This window comes from Aquarana catesbeiana, linkage group LG07, assembly GCF_042186555.1.
Source record: "Aquarana catesbeiana isolate 2022-GZ linkage group LG07, ASM4218655v1, whole genome shotgun sequence".
Classification (NCBI taxonomy): Eukaryota; Metazoa; Chordata; class Amphibia; order Anura; family Ranidae; genus Aquarana; species Aquarana catesbeiana.
Window position 1 is genome coordinate 187,892,663 of NC_133330.1, and position 24,974 is coordinate 187,917,636.

Here is a 24,974-nt window from a genome sequence, read left to right on the forward strand (position 1 = left end):
AAAGTTGTCACTAAATGATATATTGCTCAAACATGCAATGGGAATATGTGAAATTACACCCCAAAATACATTCTGTTGCTTCTCCTGAGTACGGGGATACCACATGTGTGAGACTTTTTGGGAGCCTAGCCACGTATGGGACCCCGAAAACCAAGCACCGCCTTCAGGCTTTCTAAGGGCGTAAATTTTTGATTTCACTCTTCACTGCCTATCACAGTCTCGGAGGCCATGGAATGCCCAGGTGGCACAAACCCCCCCCAAATGACCCCATTTTGGAAAGTAGACACCCCAAGCTATTTGCTGAGAGGTATAGTGAGTATTTTGCAGACCTCACTTTTTGTCACAAAGTTTTGAAAATTAAAAAAAGAAAAAAAAAATTTTTTTTTTTGTCTTTCTTCATTTTCAAAAACAAATGAGAGCTGCAAAATACTCACCATGCCTCTCAGCAAATAGCTTGGGGTGTCTACTTTCCAAAATGGGGTCATTTGGGGGGGGTTTGTGCCACCTGGGCATTCCATGGCCTCCGAAACTGTGATAGGCAGTGAAGAGTGAAATCAAAAATGTACACCCTTAGAAATCCTGAAGGCGGTGATTGGTTTTCGGGGTCCCGTACGCGGCTAGGCTCCTAAAAAGTCCCACACATGTGGTATCCCCGTACTCAAGAGAAGCAGCAGAATGTATTTTGGGGTGCAATTCCACATATGCCCATGACCTGTGTGAGCAATATATCATTTAGTGACAACTTTGTGCAAAAAAAAAAAAAAAATAAAAATAAATTGTCACTTTCCCGCAACTTGTGTCAAAATATAAAATATTCCATGGACTCAACATGCCTCTCAGCAAATAGCTTGGGGTGTCTACTTTCCAAAATGGGGTCATTTGGGGGGTGTTTGTGCCATCTGGGCATTTTATGGCCTTCAAAACTGTGATAGGTAGTGAGGAGTAAAATCAAAAATGTACGCCCTTAGAAATCCTGAAGGCAGTGATTGGTTTTCGGGGCCCCGTATGCGGCTAGGCTCCCAAAAAGTCCCACACATGTGGTATCCCCATACTCAGGAGAAGCAGCTAAATGTATTTTGGGGTGCAATTCCACATATGCCCATGGCCTGTGTGAGCAATATATCATTTAGTGACAACTTTTTGTAATTTTTTTTTTTTTTTTTTTTTTTTCATTATTCAATCACTTGGGACAAAAAAAATGAATATTCAATGGGCTCAACATGCCTCTCAGCAAATTCCTTGGGGTGTCTACTTTCCAAAATGGGGTCATTTGTGGGGGTTTTGTACTGCCCTGTCATTTTAGCACCTCAAGAAATGACATAGGCAGTCATAAATTAAAGACTGTGTAAATTCCAGAAAATGTACCCTAGTTTGTAGGCACTATAACTTTTGCGCAAACCAATAAATATACACTTATTGACATTTTTTTTACCAAAGACATGTGGCCAAATACATTTTGGCCTAAATGTATGACTAAAATTGAGTTTATTGGATTTTTTTTAGAACAAAAAGTAGAAAATATCATTTTTTTTCAAAATTTTCGGTCTTTTTCCGTGTATAGCGCAAAAAATAAAAACGGCAGAGGTGATCAAATACTATCAAAAGAAAGCTCTATTTGTGGGAAGAAAAGGACGCAAATTTCGTTTGGTTACAGCATTGCATGACCGCGCAATTAGCAGTTAAAGCGACGCAGTGCCAAATTGTAAAAAGTGCTCTGGTCAGGAAGGGGGTAAATCCTTCCGGGGCTGAAGTGGTTAAAAAACACCTCCCTGGCACGCAGTTAACCCCTTGATCACCCCTGGTGGTAACCTCTTCCCTGCCAGTGTCATTTATGCTGTGACAGTGCTTTTTTTTTTTTTTACCACTGATCACAGTATTTGTGTCATTGGTCCCCCAAAAAGTTTCACTTAGTGTCCAGTTTGTCCGCCGCAATTTCGCAGTCCCGGAAAAAATAACTGATCACCACCATTACTAGTAAAAACAATTTTAGAAAAGTCCACAAATCTATCCTGTAGTTTTTGGACGCTATAACTTTTGCGCAAACCAATCTATATACGCTTATTGGGATTTTTTTTACCAAAAATATGTAGCAGAATATATATTGGCCTAAATTGATGAAGAAATTAGATTTTTAAAATTTTTTTATTGTGAATGTTTTATAGCAGAAAGTAAAAAATATTGATGTTTTTTCAAAATTGTGGGTATTTATTTATGGCGCAAAAAATTAAAACCGCAGAGGTGATCAAATGGCACCAAAAGAAATCTATATTTGTGGGAAAAAAAGGACATCAATTTTATTTGGGTACAATGTCGCAGGACATTGTCAGTTAAAGCAATGTCAGTGCCGTATTGCAAAAAAATGGCCTGGTCTGGAAGTGGGTAAAACCTTCCAGAGCTGAAGTGGGTAAAGGAACAGGATCTATTTTTTTTTTTTTTTTGGGTTGCAAACACCTTAAGAGCTGTCCAAAGGGTGGTGATTGATATCTCAGGGGTGTTATTCAAAAGAAACTATTCTTCAATGGCCATGTGATTCCTGTGACAAGGTGGTATTTGTCATCCTTTGAGATTTAGAGGCTAACTTGGTGTATGTAGTTTCCAAACTTGTCTAAGTCCCCCTTTGTAAGCAGAGAGTACTCAAGTACCCCACTTCTGTGGAGTTTCAGAAGAAGTGGGCTGCTGCATGTGTGAAGAGAGAGAGGCAGCAGGGGCTGGCTGAGAGTCTTCTCAATCTTGAGCCATGTTGTAGCATTCTCTAATTCTCAGCAGATAGCATGGAAGTGATTTTTTGAGCCCCTCCGTGGTGCTTTATCTTTGGTGTAGACATACATAGGGTCGTAGCCAAGGGAAGGATGTGAGGAAAATCAGCTGAAAGTGAGTTTTGGGCCCAATAATTTGGCCATGTGCCCGATGAAGACCAGAGCTGTGTTCAGGTGCGGCTGTCCCCGCTCCATGCCATGAATGTGCCCCTGCTTTTTTCAATTATTTTTAATAGCAAGTTACACCATTTTCTGATCATGCATAATAATCCCAGAGTCATACCAGGGTATAATCACAGCATAATGCCTTCTGGGGCAAGTACAGGGATGTTCAGCAAGGAGGGAGGTTCAGCTCACAATGGCCAACCAACTGTTCATGTCCACCCAGATATACCGTATGATAGATTCACTGATATTTTAAAGAGTGCTATCAATGCTTGTGGAAGCTATTATGTACACATACAGTAAGCTAGAAAGAAGCATTCAGTCATGTCTAGCTACTTGATCTTTTAAAGGAGAACTAAACTGTATTTGAGCACCACAAACTTAAAATGCTGTTCATTTTTTATAATTCAAAGCAAGCTCACCTATCCATCCATGTATGCAATTGATGGGTACAGTATGCAGCTGTGCCCCCATCACCAGGTTCTTCCCCTTCCCTAATACCCCTGTCATGTGGGCCATCAGTCACCACCAACACGGCATATAAAATGGAAAAAAATCACTGCACATGTGTAAAACACCATATCCACGCATCTGCAGTCCTTCCAGTGTGCTCTGCAGTCCCAGGCATACTGTCTGAAGTGGCAGGACTCTCAAGCCACACCCGCTTAGACCAGGCCAGCGGGACCAGGGAGGAGACACAACTCACTAGAGACTGAGAGGTTCTACCACATATATATATATATATATATATATATATATATATATATATATATATATATATATATAGTGGTAGAACCTCTCAGTCTCTAGTGAGTTGTGTCTCCTCCCTGGTCCCGCTGGCCTGGTCTAATATATATATATATATATATATATATATATATATATATATATATATAATGGCTTCCTGTCAATGGGTTTTGAGGAAACCAGTGACATTATCCAGCTCCATTAATTTACTGGCAGAGATTCCCCATTCATGTAAAACAAAGGAGGATTACTTTACTGACATTACTGTCCATATGGCCATATTTGGGCAATGACATTACTATATTTGGCCATGGCTCTGCATGCATGGATATGTATTGCTGAACAATGTGATGGACTTACATTGTGAGACATTTTATGTTTTTTTTTTAAATTTTTACTCTTTAATAATGAATGTTTGGTGTCTTCGGTTACATTTTGTTACTTGTTTGTTAGGGGTACTATGTATGTAGTCACTCCCGTAGTGTGGGGTAATATCTGGAGGTCCCTTTATTTTTAGAGGCTTCCGTTTTCCAATAGGACCTCTGCCTGCAAACCCCTACAACCACTGGGTGAGTGCTGTGGGGAAGAAGTCCTTGTCCTTATCAGTATGGGTACCTCCATGTTCAGGGAACGTGATCTGGTATAGCTGAGGAGGGGGCATGCTTGTCCTCACCCTTTCCTGGTTTAAAAGACTACATGCTTGAGTAAGAATTTGGTGATTTATTTTTTATTTTTATTTTGTTTGGGCGGGGGAGGCTTTTTCTTTTATTTTTTTAGTGGGTCTACCCTAGAAATGCATGAGAGAACCAAAGTTATATCATTTATAGGGACATAATACATTTTTTTTTGTTTTTGTGTGGGGTCACCTTTGATATCAATTCCAGACTCTCAGAAAAGATAAGGATCTCTTATGTATTTATAAGGGGTACCCTAAGCCATTTTTGTTTGCATGGGTCCCCATCTAGGATAAGGGTCTAGTATAGATGAAAGGACTCCTCAGCCACTTTGTTTACTAACAGAAGTTTACTCGAACACTAATTGACAATTACACTGACACTAACTTAACCTCTTCAGAAAGATGGCTACAGCACATGCTTCAAGTGCCAGGAAGGTGTTCATGTACATCCCCCAAGCTCACGCTGCCTTCCTGCCCCCTGTGGGGCACAGACAGCGCACACTGTGATCACCGAATTTATGGAACTCGGCTGATCACAAATTGGAGTAATGGGCCATTCCCAGCCATTTACCACGTGATCAGCTGTCAGCCAATGACAGCTGATCACATAATGTAAACAGAAGCTGGTAATCAATTACCGGCTTGTGTAAATGGGACATCGTCCCACTCACTGACAACCACTGCTGCTATGCAGTGCCACCTGCCAGTACCCACCAGTGCCACCTACCAGTGTCCACCATTGCCACCTACCAGTACCCATCAGTACTGCTAAGCAGTGCCCACTAGTGCTGCCAATCAGTGTCTCATCAGTGCTGCCCATCAGTGCCACCTAAGTGCCCTTCAGTGCCACCTCTGTGCCGCCTCAGTAGTGCCCATCAGTGTCACCTAAGTGCCCGTCAGTGCCACCTCTCAGTGCTGCCTATCGGTGACCTTCAGTGCCGCCTCATAAGTGCCCATCAGTGCCAAAATAAGTTATCAAAATGTTTGTTTTTTTTGTTTAGCAAAAAAAGCAAAAAAAACAGTGGTGATTAAATACCACCAAAATAAAGCTCTATTTGTGTAAAAAAATAAAAATGTCTTATGGGTACAGTGTTGCATGACCGCGCAACTGTCATTCAAAGAGTGACAGTGTTGAAAGCTGAAAATTGGCCTGGGCAGGAAGGGGGTACATGTGCCCAGTAAGCAAGTGGTTAACAGTTACATTGCTGCCACTGACATTAACCACTTAAGGACCGAGCCTATTTTTGATATTTGGTGTTTACAAGTTAAAATTTTTTTTTTTTTTGCTAGAAAATTACTTAGAACCCCCAAACATATATTCTTTTCAGACACCCTAGAGAATAAAATGGCGGTCGTTGCAATACTTTGTCACACCATATTTGCGCAGCGGTCTCACAAACGCTATTTTTGTGAAAAAATACACTTTTTTGAATAAAAAAATAAGACACCAGTAAAGTTAGCCCAACTTTTTTTTGATATTGTGAAAGATAATGTTACGCTGAGTAAATTGATACCCAACATGCTTCAGTCATGCTTCAAAATTGCGCCCGCTCGTGGAATGGTGACCCTTAAAAATCTCCATAGGCAACGTTTAAAAATTTCTACAGGTTACCAGTTTTGAGTTACAGAGGAGGTCTAGTGCTAGAATTATTGCTATTGCTCTAATGATCACGGTGTCCCCAGCCAGGTCTCGCCAAGAAAGCTAAGAGGCAAATGGACTTGGTACAATACAATAAATGTAAATTCAAATATATGAACAGTCGTGTAAAATAGTACAAAGGTTTATTGATACAGAACATATGACAAAGATGTCAATAGAAAATTAAAAAATAGGTGACAGTCCATTTTTTTAAAAAAGACAATAAAAAAAATAAAGAAATTTAAAACGCCCCATCCCCCCCGAGCTCGCGAGCAGAAGTGAACACATACATAAGTCAGGCCCGCATATAAAAACTGTGTTCAAACCACACGTGAGGTTGAAATTTATGGATAGCCTAAAATAGTACAAAAGTTTATTGATGCAGAACACATGACAAAGATTTCAAAAGAAAATTAAAAAATAGGTGACAGTCCATGTATATCACCAAGATAATACTCCCCTGACGGGGAAAATTACAGTGGGATAGTTGGTCACGGACAGCATTTTAACTAGTTTTGTGGACTGAACCGCTTCATCAGGAAAATATCTGCAATTTAATTAGCACATGATCAATAACAATGTAATTAATCACATACAGCAAAAAAGACAATATTTACAGCGATATATGAATGAAACAAAATATAGCTGTTATATGGGGACAGATGAGGAACCGCTTATCCGAGTTCTGGTATACACAAAGCACAAGGCGTCACCAGTAAAGGGGTCTCCCGCAGTGACTGGGGGAGACTTACAATTCAAAGGTCTGGAGTCTGAATGAAATAGGGTACAATAAATGGGTAAACCATAAGCTAAGACCAGGTGCAAGTGGGAGGGAGAAGGGGAGAGAAGGGAAAGGGAGGGGAGTGAAGTGGGGTAGTGGCAATGGGGACTAAGGTGAATGGGAGTGGTGAAAGGTATCAAGTGATTGGTTGAGCTTGCAGTGACCGTGTGGATAGCGAATGACAGTGAAAGGGAAACTGTGAATAACAAGTGTAGATCAACCGTGAAACACAGAACTAAAAACGTGAACGCTGTGAAAAGTGGTAATGAAATTAGAGTGGTGAAAAAGAAAAAAGGCATAGATGGCCACTGGATAGATAAAAGGTGAAAAAGAAGGAATGAAACCAGGATGGCAACCAGCAAAGGTTGCACTTGCCACTGGGCCCTGGCCTTCTGCAACCATGGCGAGGCCCAAGACTGCAGGACTGCACAACATGCGAAAGGGATCCGCTGTGGCACCATGAAGGGTGGTGGGATCAGTGGGGAGGGCTCTGGGCTTGGAGGGAATGGTCCAGGCCGGAGGTCGGGGGGGCCCTTCATGGTTTCTTGCACCAGGGCCCTGGACCCTTTATATAGCTCATCCCAGAACCCTTTATATAGCTCATCCCAGAACCCTGCACCCTGTATATAGCTAATCTCAGAACTCTGCACCCTATACACGGCTAATCCCAGAACCCTGCACTCTGTACATAGCTCTTCCCAGAACCCTGCACTCTGTACATAGCTCATCTCAGAACCCTGCACTCTGTACATAGCTCATCTCAGAACCCTGCACTCTGTACATAGCTCATCCCAGAACCCTGCACTCTGTACATAGCTCATCCCAGAACCCTGCACTCTGTACATAGCTCATCCCAGAACCCTGCACTCTGTACATAGCTCATCCCAGAACCCTGCACTCTGTACATAGCTCATCCCAGAACCCTGCACTCTGTACATAGCTCATCCCAGAACCCTGCACTCTGTACATAGCTCATCCCAGAACCCTGCACTCTGTACATAGCTCATCCCAGAACCCTGCACTCTGTACATAGCTCATCCCAGAACCCTGCACTCTGTACATAGCTCATCCCAGAACCCTGCACTCTGTACATAGCTCATCCCAGAACCCTGCACTCTGTACATAGCTCATCCCAGAACCCTGCACTCTGTACATAGCTCATCCCAGAACCCTGCACTCTGTACATAGCTCATCCCAGAACCCTGCACTCTGTACATAGCTCATGCCAGAACCCTGCACTCTGTACGTAATGCACTCCATATACTGCATGCTTTTATCCTTTTTTATTTTTTAATGAATGTGCTGGGGTTTGTATGTATTCATGAGACTCTTGCTTGTGGAAAAATAAAAAAAGCATATTTTATAGGTACAAGGAAGCCCGAGTTTTGTTTAATGACACCCCTTAAGCTCCTCCCACTTTCATTTTTACCACACCCACATTTGCCGCAGCGCGCTATGCAAGGTTACTTCCTTCTTCAAGTGTCTCTCATTCTGAAGTGATATGTTAGCACACTTTCAATTGGAGCTTTATAGAAGCTAAAGAGGACCCGCTCTGAAAAGGCTGCCCTCCATAGCTTCCTCAAAAAGGGCAGTTTATGATGAGCCTTGACAGATCTTCTCCAATGATTGTTCACAGGAAGTGGAACTCCTTTACCCTCTCAACCTCAATCCCATGAATCACCACCAGCTCATAGCTAACCTCCCACACCTTCCTAAAATCAATCAATAATCTCCTTTGTATTTGCTACATTTAACTGTATGTCGTTTTCTGTGCACCAACCAACTAGATTTTCAATATCCTGGCGATATGCAGACTCATTGCAGCTCCTTATTTTCCCCACTACCATGATGATGTTTGCACATTTTAAAACAGTCCACCTCAAAGTGAGAAACAGTCATAATTGTATAAAGTAAACAAGAAATGATGAGTAACGATTACCAACTTTTATCCCCTGCTGCCCATCAGCCAGGAAATACAAAATCCAGTTACAAAGCGTTGGGCTCAATTCCAAAGCGTTCAGCTTGGTAACAAATGTCATTAGCAAAATTGTATTAAATGCTGAACTACTATCAATAAAGTTCATGCGGGCATAACTCTTCTTTTTTCCAAATGAGACAACATAGACCGAATGCAATGGCATCCTCTGTAGATCTTTTTTCCCTAAAAGAAAACTGGTAGCTATCCACCCCTGGAGGGAAACTATACCCAAAAACAAACAAAAGAACTATTAGAACATAAATAAAAGACATTCAAGAGCCAAAGTCCTTAAAAGCCTTAAAGTGGTTGTAAAGTTACTAATGACAGGTATCCCCTCTCTTGTGCTCAGTGACTTTACAGTCACACAGAATAGTGGCAGATGGGAGGAGACACACACACACACACACACACACACTTTGAACTGACAGGAAGGGAGGGAGAGACTCTGAACACAGCGGGATGACGGAGGCACATAAACTGACCACGGTATCAAGGATCAGCATCCACAATTACCGTGGTCAGCACATCTAGGGGGACACAGGAACAGGCAGGATTAAGCAAGTATTTTACAGCATAGAATGGAAAAAAATGTAACTGCAGAAGCACTATTCTGTTTATTGTGCTTTAAAGGAACATGATCCTTCCTTTTATTTTTTTTTTTGGGTTACAACTGCTTTGAAACAAATTTGAAAGCTACAGAGATGTTTTTAAGTTCTTAAGAGAAAAAAGTTACTTCTCGCGTTGGAGTGCAAAATTATTACAATGCTTCCATTTGCTCTATATTCTATTCATTTGTTTACCAGATACTACTGTCATTGCTGAACTTCCAGCACTGCAGATATAAGAGCGGAAACTGCAACAGTGAACCCACCCTTTCCCTTCCCCTAGACTGTTCACAGGACATCTTGTATTCCGTGAACAGAATAGCAATCACATGATCACTGGGTCAGTGATTGGCAATCCGCTGTGTCTAGTGGACACAGCAGTCACAGGAGTGCAGCAGGCTGGATGAAATACATATACTGTACGTGATCCAGCCTGCCTATGCTGGCCGACTGCAGTAAAATTACTGTGGGCGTTGGCAAATGGTTAAACCACCTTAAAAACCTCATCATTTCACTCTCCCTATTGAACCCAATACATTTTGCCTATTGGCAAAATGTGCCAGAAAGTAGTCCTATTTCACTCATGCCATGTCTATTCATACTGTTTTTCCATATTTCCCCTGCTTTGTGGTCACCGTTCCATTAACTTGGCTATGATTTGGCTCTGACTGTTCTGTCTGCTGTATTCACTTGTTTATTGGAACCATTACAAGTTCATTGTGACTTCTTGTTATAATCTCTAATATGATTTCAATAATCATTGTCTAGAGTCATGCCCTCCTCCTGAGATATCAAATGCAAAACTTCTTTCTGAAAAACGAAACCGTTATGAATCTGGGTCTTCAGTGAATATTAAATGTGAAGACACATTTGTGCTCAGCGGACACATAAATGTAAAATGTGAAAATGGCCAATGGGATGAACTTCCACAATGCCTCAGTAAGTACCACATATTACTTCTGAAGTCAACACCATAACACTACACCACAACTTTATTATAATAAGATTTGATTGATATTTTGCAGAGCCTTGTACAATTAATCCCAACAGTTTGGAGAGAAATCACATTGAACTTGTATCAACACGAACAGTGAGCCCTCCTGAGCTACTTGAACATGATACAGAACTGAATGTAAAATGCAAAGCAAATTATAAACGCCCAGGATCCCCAATAGTTTCATGTTATGATGGAGTAATGAAATATCCAAAGTGTTTCTCTGGTGGTAAGTATTACTTTCATTTCTAGAATTATATTTCTACTTGTACAGTTTTGTGAGTTCCTGTAAATATCTTCAGTGTATAAATTAGCAAAAGTTGAAAAAGCTATTTATGTATTTACAACCGTTTTTGTTTTCTGATTACACTTATAAATGTAATTGGATGGAACCATTGCATAGGCATTGTTACTAAAGCTGCCAAAATACTTATGTGGTCACTCATATAGTCTTCAGCAAGTCCCATTGGTTTGTTCTGAAGTGTGCTGAATGCTGTGCATTGGCACTTCTGTGGTTTGTACACTCCACAAACTTTCAAGGATAGAATATCATTATCGGTGAAGTGAATGGCTATCACAAATCCCACATCTGTGCAGTTACTGATCTGTGTTACATCAATCGTCAGTCACTGTGTTGAGGAGGCTCCGGAGTTCTGTATTAGGCCTCATGCACACTGGAGGTTTTTAAAGCTGCCGTTTGTGGCTTTAGGCGTTTTTTCTGCAGCCAGTAAACTCCCCAGCATGTTGTCCTATGTGTCCGTGCGCATACAGGCTGTTATCAGCATTTTTTGGCAGGGGAGTTTTCTGGCTGTAAAAAAACCCAGAACTAGTGGGTTTTCAGAGGAGTTTTTTAGCTGTAAAAACGCTCTAACTCTGATAAAAGCTTAAAAACGCTGAAAAACGTGGCAATTCACCGTTTATCAGCATTTTTGAGCTATATGATTTTGTATACTATATATGAGTATAGTTTTGCTAAAAAAAAATGCTACAGCTAAAAAACGCTGAAAAACTCTTGTGAAAAAACTCATTCTACAGCTTTCTACAGCTAACACTACTGGCATTTTTATAATGTCTAGTGTGCATGAGGCCTAAAGGTTTGCTCTCTGAGAGTTGGTTTACTAAAGGTGAATTGTCTGTTCACTTTGAAAAGGAAGTTGCACTTTGCAAGGGTTCTTTCCCAAATGTTTAGTGAATGTGGTGAAGCTCTGCTGACTTCCATCATCCAATCATGTGCAAGCAATTTTTTTGCTTTATTTTCCCTTGCATGTGATTAAGTGTTCTTTGCAAAGTAAAATTTAATTGCATGGACTAAGGTTTGGGGATAATCACCTTGCAAAGTTCAACTTCACTTGCAAAATGAACAGCATATTTTCCTTTAGTAAATCAACCCCTAAAGTCCTGTCTTTTCTGTCAACTGGCCAACCCCTGATGAGCTTGTCATTGCTTTGACAAAACAGGGAGGCAATGTTTTGCAAAACTAATTTTGTATCTCTTGCCTTAAGGCTACGTTCACACTGAACGCGGGTTTGAAATTCTGCGAATTCAGCTAAAATCCCACAATTTAAAACCCGCATTTCAGTGCGAGTTCGCGGGCGATTTGAAAGACATCTGTGCCAGTTCATGCACAGATATCTCTTGAAATTGCCCCCAAAGTCACCAAAAGTAGTGCAGAAACAACTATTGGAAATCTGTGTGGCGCCGCAAAGTCAGTGTCTCACCGATTGGGACAGTGCTGTTGCAATAGGCTGCGATTTGGCATGCGCTTTGACATGTCAAATCGCATGTCAAATTACAGAGATGTGAATGGGGGCTGAACCACTTCAACCTCAGAAGATTTTACCCCCTTCCTGACCAGAGCACTTTTTGCAATACGGCACTGCGTCGCTTTAACTGACAATTGCACGGTCGTGCGACGTTGCAACCCATACAAAATTGACGTTCTCCTTTTCCCACAAATAGAACTTTCTTTTGGTGGTATTTGATCACCTCTGCGGTTTTTATTTTTTGCGCTATAAACAAAAAAAGAGCAACAATTTTGAAAAAAAGCTATATTTTTTCTTTTTGCTATAATAAATATCCCCCAAAAATATATAAGAAAACAAATTTCTTTCTCAGTTTAGGCCAATATGTATTCTTCTACATATTTTTGGTAAAAAAAAAATAGCAATAAGCGTATATTGATTGGTTTGCGCAAAAGTTATAGCATCTACAAAATGGGGATAGATTTATGGCATTTTTATTATTTTTTTTATTAGTAATGGCGGTGATCTGCAATTTTTATTGTGACTGCGACATTATGGCAGACACATCGGAAACTTTTGATATCATTTTGGGACCATTGTCATTTATACAGCGATCAGTGCTATAAAAATGCACTGATTACCGTGTAAATGACACTGGCAGGGAAGGGGTTAAACACTAGGGGGGGGCGATCAAGGGGTTAAGTGTGTCCCAGGGAGTAATTCTAACTGTGGGGGGGATGGGCTTCCACTGACATGACAGCGATCACTACTCCCGATCACAGGGAGCAGTAGATCGCTGTCATGTCACTAGGCAGAATGGGGAAATGCCTTGTTTACAAAGGCATCTCCCCGTTCTTCTGCTCTGTGACACGATCGCGGGCCCCCGGCAGACATAGAGTCTGCGGGACCTGCTGGCACAGTCACGGAGTTTGCTGCGGGCGCGCGCCCACAATGCTATGATTTAAAGGGGACATTCCTGTACACCCATCTGCCCAGTCATGCCATTGTGCTGACGTTCATCGTCCTGCATTGGTCGGCTAGTGGTTAAGGAGAGAAAGCATGGGAAAGAGTGTCTTTGTTAGCCCTGTGAAAGGGCTTTGTGCCTGGTATTGTACTCCCCAGGGAGCCTGTGACTAGAGCGTATAGCCTCTTTGTGTGAGCAGGCTGTGTGCCTGGAGGCCACGGGGTTGGTTTACTAAAGGCAAATGCACTGTTCACTTTGCAAGTAGAGTTACACTCTATTTTCCTTAGAGCTTTTTAACCTCCTGCCAACCAGCCGCCGCCGTCCTACTGCATCAGGTTGGCTCTCCTGCGTAAACTGCTGTAGGTGTACGACAGTCTATGCAAGGAGGATAGCGGGTGCGTGGGAGCATGCCAGCGGGACTCATTTTCCGCTGGCGACCCGCGATCGATGTGTACAGAGGCAGAACAGAGAACTGCCTATGTAATCAAGGCGATTCCCCGTTCTGCCTAATGACATGTCAGAGATCTTCTGTTCCCAGTGATCGGGAACAGTGATCTCTGTCATGTCCCAGTGAGCCCATCCCCCCTACAGTTAGAACACACCCAAGGAACACAGTTAACCCCTTGATCACCCCCTAGTGTTAACCTTTTCCCTGGCAGTGTCATTTTTACATTGATCAGTGCATTTTTATAGCACTGATCAATGTAATAATGTCTCTCGTTCCCAAAAAAGTGTCATTTGGGATCATATTTGTCCGCCGCAATGTCGCAGTCCTGCTAAACTACAGTTGCGCGACTGCGCAATGGTCATTTAAAGTGACGCAGTGCCGTATCGCAAAGAATGGCCTGGTCATTAAGGGGACAAATCCTTCCGGGGCTGAAGTGGTTAAATGTGGCAAAGCTCCACTTTAGCTACTCAATCATGTGCAAAGAAAAAAAAAACAGCATTTTGCTTGCTCATGTAGGGGTACCCCCATAGGGGCTGCTGACAATAGTGGTTTGTCTGTCACCCTGCCCAGCTTTACATTCACTCTCAAGCACTCGCAGACATAAAACAGTCAGCGAACTTTGTTTTATTGAGGGGTATAACTTGGATGGGGATGGGAATTATGGGATGCCCAGCGTGGATAAATAGAAACAACAATTGGTTTTGGGACAACTATGTACACTCCCTGTATATACTCCTTCAGCTTCCTCCTGCACAAACTTGCTTGAAGCTCCAGAAGCTCCAAAAGCACCAGAAGATTCTGGAAAGAAGTGAGAGGTCAGGCCTGCTTAAATTTACCTATCCTCTCTAGCACACTACTAAGAGGGTGCTACAACCCCCCCCCCCCCTAAAATCCAACTGAAAAATTGAAAATTAGCTAAGGCATCCCATAAATTGAATAGGAGGGGGAAAAGGAATAAACTTGGATAGGGAACATATATACAAATAAAAATATAGAAGACTATTTTGTTCAGTATTTACAGCATATACATTGCATTCCTAACTACAAGTCCCTACCACTAGGCAATTATTCACATACAATAGATCAGAGCACCTCCCCCTCAAGGGAAACCCTCCGTCCACAGGATCCATAACTCCAGCCGAAGATAGACAGCCTTCCCATCCGAAGGAGTGCAGTGAAAACAACACAACAAGCATCCTATCCTACCAGCTACCTGTACACTTTACAAACTTTGTCAGAAGGGGGTCATGACCCTACTGACAGAAGGAACAAAACGATCAAAGCACACAAGTCACTTCAATACATTGTCACCGAATGTTCTTTCAGAAGGGGGTTATGACCTGCTAACAGAACATCAAAGGAGAAAAGACACAACTTAAAAAAGCATCAGTCCTCTTCGGATTTCCTGATGGGAGGGACCCCTCCGCTGAACAAGCAGGCTTCTTAAAGAGTTAGTTCAAGGAACAGACCTCGCCCTAAGTATCCTTGCAACAGGAAAATGGTCAATCCATTGGGCACAACAGGGTGGCAGGCCGGTCTGATCCTGCAAAGTCAGGGAAGAACAACACATTCACACTGCAACTCTCTAGCAGTCCATGTGACCACTTCTATGATGGCTGTACCTCAAACAATCCTCTCAAGCATAAAAGTACGGGTCGGGCAATCTCTTCCTGCCGCCCCCTTCCACCCTGATGGAGACAGAGTGACTCTTTGTAGGCCGTCGCACCTTGGCAACCATCACTCTGCAACCTCCCCAGCCACCTTTTCTTACGAATGTCCTCAAAGCGGGCCCAGGTCTCCTCACATTCTGGCACCAATGGCTTGGGGATGTGTAGATACTCCCAGACCAGGTCATCCTCCCACTCTCCCTGTAAGTTCTCGATGATGTCTATGGTTGCGGGAGGGACATAAGAATAGTGCAGACACCATTCCAGAGCAACTCTACCTGGTTTTCCTTTCCCGGGCAGGACACAGGCATCAGGGAACCTCTGCGCCCACTGTCGGTATTCAGCTGCTCTGATCTGGGTGGTGGATGGTCTGTTCACAAAGATTTGTCTGTAACTGATGAGAGTCCTTGCAGCATCTTCAGGTCTCCTAGCAGAGTCTGGCTCTTCTCCTTTGGACTGGACCTCCAGGACCTGAGAACCTCCTGTCGCCCATTCCTCTTCCCAGCTGCTGCTTGGAGAAAACCACTCTAACTTCTCCGGGGACCCAAACTCAGCTATCAGTCTGGGAGAACCACAATCTATGGCCCTGCCCCAGCATTCCCCATCCAGCTCACCTGAGGGCACACCCTGCTCTAGCACTGGCTCCTTCTGGACTGGGATAGCAGGGGATATGAAGCAGCCGGCATTTTAGGGACAGTTTCTGGTTCCTGCAGGGCAGTACTCACTTACCAGGTCCCGACCAGGCTGCAGGCCACGACAAACTAGTCTTCCCATAAGACGCTACCTAATAGCCAAGAGCACACAGGTTTTTTATATGGGGTGGGTGAGAGGACTACAGCATAAATGTATAAGCCTCACCGACGTGCTTCTCCTGAACCCCCAAAAAAATAATAAAAACTCAATACCTCATATATAGGTATCCCTGTGTGAAATATACGTGTATAATAGTGACAAACGTACGTACTATCAGGCGTGTACGTAAACTGCAGTGCAAGTGCACCCCTAATGTGGAAAGTCAAAACACGAACCAAAATTACCTACTGCCTGTTTATGCACCCCTAATGTGGAAGGTAAAAACCACGATCCAAAATTACCTAGTACCTGTGTATGTGCAGGCCTAAAAACTAAAAAAGTACTATGTACATCCCAACAATTACATACCACAAGTGCATACCAAGTGATACATATAGTACAGTAAATGTTGATTCTAAGTGATATTAATCCAAATAGGTGAAAACACATCCAAAGGAAAGAAATTGTTTGTGTCAGGTGCTCACAGGTATGTTAACCCTATTATACTCATGTAATACAGTCCAAAAGGGTTAATCCACACTGTAGAGGCAAATAACGCCTGTATGCATGGTATAGAAACAATCTTCAATTAGGTTAGTAAGGAACAGTTTGTATAAAGTCTAGATCTGGTAGTGCTCTGTTGTGAGGCAGAAAAACTTAGGGGTGACTTGAGTGTTCACAGTGTCCCTAGGTGACTTTTGTGCTCCCCATCAAGGATCCCCACTCACCGAATCCACTCACCCCAGCAGGGGCAACACACATGCAGATATAGACAGTGCGATCAGTTGACCACGATGTCTGCTGTAATGTTTCCAAAATGTTCCTCTATCCCCAGGTAGAACAGGAGTAATCCTTGTTAAACCCCTCGAGGGAGAAAAAAATTGACTCCCATAGTGCAGTACCGTATAAGTAAGTTAATTTATTACAAAACGATTAAAATCATCTTGCTCCTCTGCCTCGTGGTGTCTGCTGCTAGCAGGGAACGCTGGGTCTCCTCTAGGGTGTGGCACCACCCCCTTGCTTACAGACAAGCTTGCGTCTGTAAAACTGATAGGCAGGCCCCTCCCTGAACACACTGCTGTAACCACTTGTTGGATGAACTGAAGTTTGCAGGCATGCTGCGACTAGCAGGACTTGTCCAGGCATGTTGCTCAGCACCGACTGTGCCCAAACAACTAAAAGCAGGTGGCTGCTGAATTTTCCGGTGGTTGCCGGTAACAACAATGAAGTTAGTAGCCCATGTCTCCCTAAAATGAACAATCTTAGAACAGTCCTACCCACAGGCACCCGCAGGCTTATTCCGATCACCCTGGGAACCATCCCAGGCACACTTTACTGTAACAAGCAGGAGTTTGAAGCACAAGTTCAGAATGTCTAGCATTAGCAGAACGTGGACATATTTGTAATCCATATGCGCGATCGTCTGCCGTGGTTGCCATGGGTAATAGCACATAATAGAACAGTTCCTGTGTTGCACGGTTGAGGCGACTGGGTGAGTAGGCAGCAATAATTAACAATTGGCTCCTGTTGGTTGCTATGGGCAACGGCACTTGATACTTTAGTACTGAATGCAGGCAGAGCATATTATTCCTTCCCCAAGTTCAATTCCTCAATTAGTGGAACAAAGTGCAGTTCCCCCAGCTCGGTCAACTTCTGTTGCTAGGGGTAATGACTCGCAGGTTAGCTGTGAACAGACATCCCGGATGATGCCCCCAAATGTAGCGGTACCCCCGTAGGGGCTGCTAAGAATTGTGGTTTGTCTATCCCCCAGCCCAGCACTGCATTCACTCTCAGGCACTCCGAGACATAAACCAGTCATTGAACTTTGTTTTTTTTGTTTTATTGTGGGGTATAACTTGGATGGGGATGGAAGATATGGGATGCCCAGCGTGAATAAATAGAAACAGCAATTGGTTTTGGGAAAACTATGTTCACTCCCTGTACATACTACTTCAGTTTCCTCCTGCACAAACTTGCTTGAAGCTCATCACTCCTCAAGCCAATAGCACATCACTTGCTGCAGACTATTACCCCTAGTCATCTCCAGCACATCACCTGGTTCCCCAGGAACAGCTAGCACTATTTGTTGGTTAGGCCTGACACTGACTCAGCCAGGCCTGAACAAATGCCCTTTGCAAGCTGGGAACGTGGGCCCCAATGGTGTAGCAGAAAAGTCCTTGTGCTAGCTGCCTTAACTATGGCTACTGGTCCCAGTTAGCACTCTTCAGGACCTGCCAGCCTTCCTGGCTGCAGCTACCTCTTTCCACTGCTCCTTCCACCACAGTCCACTTTTCTGGTTCTGCACCTATCTCAGACTGCAAGCTCCCAGTCCTCTGACGTGCCTCCCCAGTCCTCCCGACTGTGCCTCACTGACCAGCCCTCCTGTCTGCGACCAGTTGTCCTCCCTGGAGTCTCTTAGCAGTGCTCTCTCCCACTGTCCTCTCCTTGCTCTCTCTTGTGCCTCCAGTCCAGGACCTCTTCATGTGTTCCTGAAAGTGGTCCCCACTGCACCCAAGCCCAGGCCCAAGGTTAACCCCCCAGACTGGGGAGCTCCCTTAAGGCCCTGACAGCCCCGCACTGTCTCACTCCAGCACTTCCACCTGACAACTTCTCCCCAGCTGGGCTGACCCTGGGTATTTAACCACTTGCCGACGGCTGGCCTTCCTATGCGGTCCTGGTCTTTCAGTGGTGATATCTGAATGATGCCTGCAGCTGCAAGCATCATTCAGATATCGTTTTTTTTTTTTCACCAGCGATTCCCTTCACCGTAAAAACAATCATAGCTGCTGTTCAGGCGCTTGCTTGTTCTTACAGGTGGCGGGAGTGGATGCCCTCCGATGCTTCTCTCAGATCGCCCATACGATTGGTGACCCGGAGAAAGAATCTGCCGCCGGAGGAAGTTAGCTAATAGAGATTTCCGAGGGACAGATGGTCCCCGGCAATCTCTGACTCTCTGAAGCCTGGGTGCGACGTTATGTCGTCACGTCCTGGCCGGCATAAGTAAACCATGCCGGGGACAGGAAAGCATCAGATCGTTATTTTTTATTTTTTTTAATTTGATGCTTTTATCCTGGAGGAGAGATGTGGGGTCTATAAGAATCGCAGAAAGAGAACCGATCACACACCATTCCTAATACAAGGGTTTTTTACATTACAAAAAAAACTTGTGAATCAGTCCACAAATAATCATAAAAGGCCACTGCCCTCCCACCCCAAAGCACCTTGTCCCGATATTGATGGGGACAGGAGCCTTTTCCCCAAAACCGTGGCCAGTGGTTGTGGGCGTCTACAGGCCGGGGGCTTATCAGAATCTGGGAGTTCCTTTTAACAAGGGGGCCCCCAGATCCCCCCCATGTGAATGAGTATGGGATAGTACCCCTACCCATTCACCAAAAAAAGTGTCAAAAAGTTAATAAAACACAAACAGTTTTTGGCAATTCCTTTGACAATTCCTTTATTAAAAATTAATGTCCCCTGATGTAAATCCATTATCAATCACGCTGCCCGCCGCACCTGAAAAAAAAAAAATGGCCGACATGAAGGCTGGCTGCATACTACAGGCTAAGTAGCTTGACGTTTCTTATATCGGTAGGGGGTGGATGCTCTGGTTCGTGATGTCAGAAGAGGGTGGTGCTTTTCAGGAACTTGTTAGGAATGTGACCAATAAGCTACATCATCTCTGGAAACTTTGAAAAAAGCGCAACGCTGTTATTTTCATACTGTTTTCAAAAGTCAGTAAGCAAAGCTCCCTTAGATGAAACAATTTCAGCACTGACACCCTCTCCTAGTGCAGTTACCTTGACTTTTATTTTTTGTAAACACACAGGTTTATTTTAACCTAGTAAGAACCACAGTCTTTCAACCTTTATTAGATCAGACTTTTTTTTCATTATTATTTTAAAGATGTTTCAGTTTAGCAATGGCATAACTAATTTTTAAAATATTTGTAGTTTTCATTTTATGCATTTTTGTGTGCAGTATAGATACGGTTAAATGTAATTTGATAGCAGCTTTGGCTACATATATTTTAATTTTATGGACTTTATTTCTATCTCTGTGATGTCAAACATAACATTCCTCTGCTAGTATCGCTTCTGTCACACTGGACATTTCTTGGTTTTCCAGGTCCTAACCTGTAATATTGCGATAATAGATAAATAGCTAAACACTACATTAAAAGATGGCTATCTTACTGATGGTGTGAACAATGTGGCCAATCATTTTATAGGAAAAAGCCACCTCTTTGCCTTTGTCACTTACAGGTGTGTGCCTAATGTTAAATTGTGCCCTCTTTAATGGTTTTAATTAGAATCAAAATGGAAAAATTTAAATATTTTCCAGTATTGATTCCCAGTGCTAGTTTTACAAAATGTATTTTAATTTATTTTACCAATACACCTCTGCAGGATTACTAATAATAGTAACCTATTGGTCAATGTTGATGGCAAGTAGTAGACCACTATTACAATGATAAATAAGAGTGGCAAGAGACAAGATGGCCCACTTGAGCTCACATGAAATCTCAGTGATGCCAGAGATGACATCAGCATGTCACAATGTAGAAACATTGTGAATACATTACATTTCAAAGCACTTTGCAGTAGGATCAGGTGCCCAGGAGCAAAGCGGATTTGTCTCTTGGCCTTAGCACTGATCCCCAGCTGTCACTGAAAAGACCACAGTTCTTACACCATGCCAGGATCAACAGCAAATATCATTTTTTGGTGCTGTGGCCTGCCCCCTCATACCCCCCCACTCTGGGCCTGACCACAAACATTGCTCAAGGCCAGCCCACTAGATGTCCCACCGAATCCACCCACTGACTATCCCACCAAGTGCTTCAGTGCACCCACTTTCGTTTTAATACTCTTACAACGTAATATATCTCCATCCCATGTCCTCTTCCTTCTCCATGTCCTCCTTCACCCCCATCCCATGTCCTCCTCCTTCTCTATCCCATGTAGTCTTTCTTTCCAGTCCCATCTTCTCCATCCCATGTGCCCCTCTTCCAGTCTCATCTATCCCATCCCATGTCCTCTTCTTTCTCCAGTCCCATCTCTTCCACCCCAAGTCCTCCTGCTCCTCCAGTCCCATCTCCTCCATTTCACATCCTCCTCCTTCTGCAGTCCCATCTTCTCCATCCCTTGTCTTCTTTGTCCAGTCCCATCTCCTCCATCCCATGTCATCCTCCTCCAGTCCCATCTTCTCCATCCCATATCCTCCTCCTCCTCCAGTCCCATCTCCTCCATCCCATGTCCTCCTCCAGTCCCACCTCCTCCGTCCCATGTCCTCCTCCAGTCCCATCTCCTCCATCCCATGTCAAGGTGTAATCAGAATATAATGTCTAGTGCTATTATGAAATGTGTTTTAACATGTTAATATAATATGGTGATTGCTGGCCTTTTGCTCCGTCATTTGCTGTCCCCATCTCGTGTACCTTCTGGCAATAAGAAATCTCTACCTAACCAAATATATTGAGATTGACCGAGATTTATGGAATCAAACATCACCTTTTAACAATAACCAAAGCCTTGTCAAATACTTGGATGACTACAGTGCACACTGATTTTTACAAAATGCGTTGCAACTTTGTAATTTAACATATCATATATCTATATAGATACACATATATATATATATATATATATATATATATATATAGATATATATATATATATATATATATATATATATAGATAGATATATCTAGATATATCTATCTATATATATATATATAGATATATATATATATATATAGATATATATATATCTAGATATATATATATATATCCTCTTAGTTCTGTTTCAACTTGTGACTGGTGTCCTTCTGGTGTATAATTAGCTGGGCGTCTTCTGCACTGTCTGGGGAAAAGCTGAGTCAACACTGGGTTCTTTCTAAGGAAGCAATCTCACCCTTTGAAACAATGGGGTTATTTGCCCTGGCTTTCCTTTAATCAAAGGTTCTGCTATCTGGATCTCAAAACACTAGTTTGACCATTGTCACTCGGTTTTGTGTTAAGTGGCACCATTGTTCAAGTCAGGTTACTCTGCTTCAACATAATGTTTGTATATTGACCTCAACTCTCCACTGGAGAGGATAATTTAATCAACCTTTTCTGTTGGCTGAGTGTTTCATGAATGTATAAATTTTTTTATGTATCCTGGCCATGACATCCCCCATCCCATATGTCCTATTCCAGTCTCATCTCCCCCATCACATGTCCTCCTCCAGTCTCATACCCCCTCTATGTCAGTCCTCACTTGCAGTGTCCTCCCCCTGTAGTCCTTCTATGATTTCTGCTCCCTCAGTACAGCTTTGATACAGACCAGTGTAATCACTCCAGTATGTAAAAGAGAGGATTGTGGAGCGTATGACAGTGGCAGAATGGGGAGGGATTTCTTTTAGTGGCAGTCTGAGGGGTGACCAGGGAGCGATGTTGGAAAGATAAGGGTCTGAGTGATGTCCGTCAGCTGGATGTATGAAGTGACCTGGAGGTGATGCAAGCTGGGGGAGTAGGGGGCTGAGATGTGGTCAGATTGTCATGTTTATAGTTAAAAAAAAAAAACAAAAAAACGATTGTGCTCATCTCCTAATATCTACAATAATACATAATACAAAAGTACTACTCAAAGAGAACAACCTAGGAATGGGAGGGGGTGGGGGGTTTGAGGCTGAGATTGCGCAGACAGTGCAGGAGACTTTGGAGGGGGGGAGGAGCTTCGGAGATTCTAAGTACATACACTGCTGGTGCAGTGTATGCATTTAGAAGCAATGGCACTGCTGCTGTCCCCACAGTGACAAGTATGCTTAAGCCCCCCCCCCACACACACACACACACACACACTTACCCCGGGCCTTCGGGCAGCACCCAACTGCCCAAATAGTCAGTCCGCCCCTGGTCAGAGTGGAGGGGGAGCCTGGGCTCCATCTGCTAGGTGTGCTGTTGTGATAAGCAGCTGGCACCTGTCACAATAATAGAGCAGTTCATTGTGGCACTGGTCCTCAGAGGATATACAGGGAGGGTGCCCAGAGTAGCGAGCCCCACCTGGGCCTCCTACAGGTGTATGAGCTGTCCCCCCTGATGGCGGCTCTAGCTGTGTCTGAGAACAGTTACTGCCTTTAAAATCACAGTTCCATTATTTTCTCTTGCTTTGATTGATTTCTGTACTATTCATTTGTTATAGTGTACCGTATTTTTCATGATATTTTATACTGCAGTATTAAAGAGCACAAAATAGTTTTATAATGAACCACATACTGTATAAAAACACTACCCAGAAATACACGATATTACCAAAAGTATTGGGATGTCTGCCTTTACACATTACAAGAACTTTAATGGCATTCCAGTCAATATTGAGTTGACCCATCTTTTGCAGCTATAACCACTTCAACTCTTCTGGGAAGGTTGTCCACAAGGTTTAGGAGTGTGTCTATTGGAATGTTTGACCATTCTTCCAGAAGCGCATTTGTGAGGTCAGGCACTGATGTGGACGAGAAGGCCTGGCTCGCAGTCTCCACTTTAATTCATCCCAAAGGTGTTCTATCGGCTTAAGATGCCAGTCAAGTTTGTCCACCCCTCATCCATGTCTTTATGGACCTTGCTTTGTGCACTGGTGTGCAGTCATATTGAAACAGGAAGGAGCCATCCCCAAACTGTTCCCACAAAGTTGGGAGCATGAAATGCTATGTAACACCTCACCTACTATGTAACTATGTAGGTATGCTGACACCTTAAGAGTTCCCTTCACTGGAACAAGGGGGCCAAGCCCAACCCTTGAAAAACAACCCCACACCATATTACCCCCCTCCACCAAATGATTTCGACCAGTGCACAAAGCAAGGTTGATAGACATGGATGAGCGAGTTTGGGGTGGAGGAACTTGACTGGCCTGCACAGAGTCCTGACTTCAACCCGATAGAACACCTTTGGAATGAATTAGAGTGCAGACTGAGAGCCAGGCCTTCTCATCCACATCATTGCTTGACCTCACAAATGCGCTTCTGGAAGAATGGTCAAACATTCCCAAAAACACTCCTAAACCTTGTGGATAGCCTTCTCAGAAGAGTTGAAGCTGTTATAGCTGCAAAGGTTGGGCCAACCCATTATTGAACCCTATGGACAAAGACTGGGATGCCATTAAAGTTCATGTGCGTGTAAAGGCAGGCGACTCAATACTTTTGGTGATATAGTGTATCAGAGCTTTGCAAGACAGAGGCCAGGGATTTTGCCACAACCCCCACATAAAAATGTTATGTTATGTCAAATTTTAAATGGCATACATTTTCCTTGTATATTGTAATATAAAGAATTTAGTTTTGTTTAACACTTTCTGACCATATTTGTTCATTTAGAAACATGTCGCATACTCCAACAGAATCTTGATGATAACTTCTTAGAACTGGATGAAAGGCATGAAAATGAGGTATTTTATGAAGAAGGAGCAACTGTCAGCTTTAAATGTAAAACTGGATATAGAGACAAGGATGGACTGACAGGTGTACAAAATCAAAAACACAACCAGTTAAATATGAACTGAAATATCCTACTTGTGAAAGTGAGTAGCAATTTATTAAACGTTAACATTTTTGCAATTGTCAAAAATATATGTTGTATTTAGTGTGTGTGTGTGTTCAAATGATGATAGCTATAATCATTCTTAGAACCAATTACCATATATAAGAAAAGCGCAATAAATCAAGCTATACCCAGCGAGATCCTTTTTATGATCAAGGGTATTTTTCTAATAAGAAAAAAACAGTTACACACAGGGCCAATCCTAGGGTCACAGACGCATGGGTGCAGAAATTTCTGGCGCCCCCACGTGGGCATGGTCATCTTACCGACTCCTCCCCTTTACAAATGTTTCTATGGCAACGACTCAAACACAGAGATGTTCCCCTAAGAACTCTTCGTTACCCTAGGATCCTCCCATGATCTTTTAACAATAAAGAAAATACAGGAAGAGTGTACACTAATGAGACCTGGAGGGGAGTCTCTCTGATGCACACAGAGAGG

At 43.0% G+C, this 24,974-nt stretch overlaps 1 protein-coding gene across 4 annotated transcripts in view; it reads left to right on the forward strand.

Annotated features, from left to right (window-relative positions):
• Window positions 1–24,974, forward strand: part of LOC141103381 (coagulation factor XIII B chain-like) — a gene marked incomplete in the record, with an annotated part of 968,440 nt that overhangs the window by 923,781 nt on the left and 19,685 nt on the right. For all 4 annotated transcript variants that reach the window (XM_073592895.1, XM_073592894.1, XM_073592896.1 and 1 more), the window contains 3 exon segments: window positions 10,116–10,286; window positions 10,373–10,570; window positions 24,311–24,513. In XM_073592895.1, coding sequence (XP_073448996.1) covers window positions 10,116–10,286; window positions 10,373–10,570; window positions 24,311–24,495 — 554 coding nt within the window.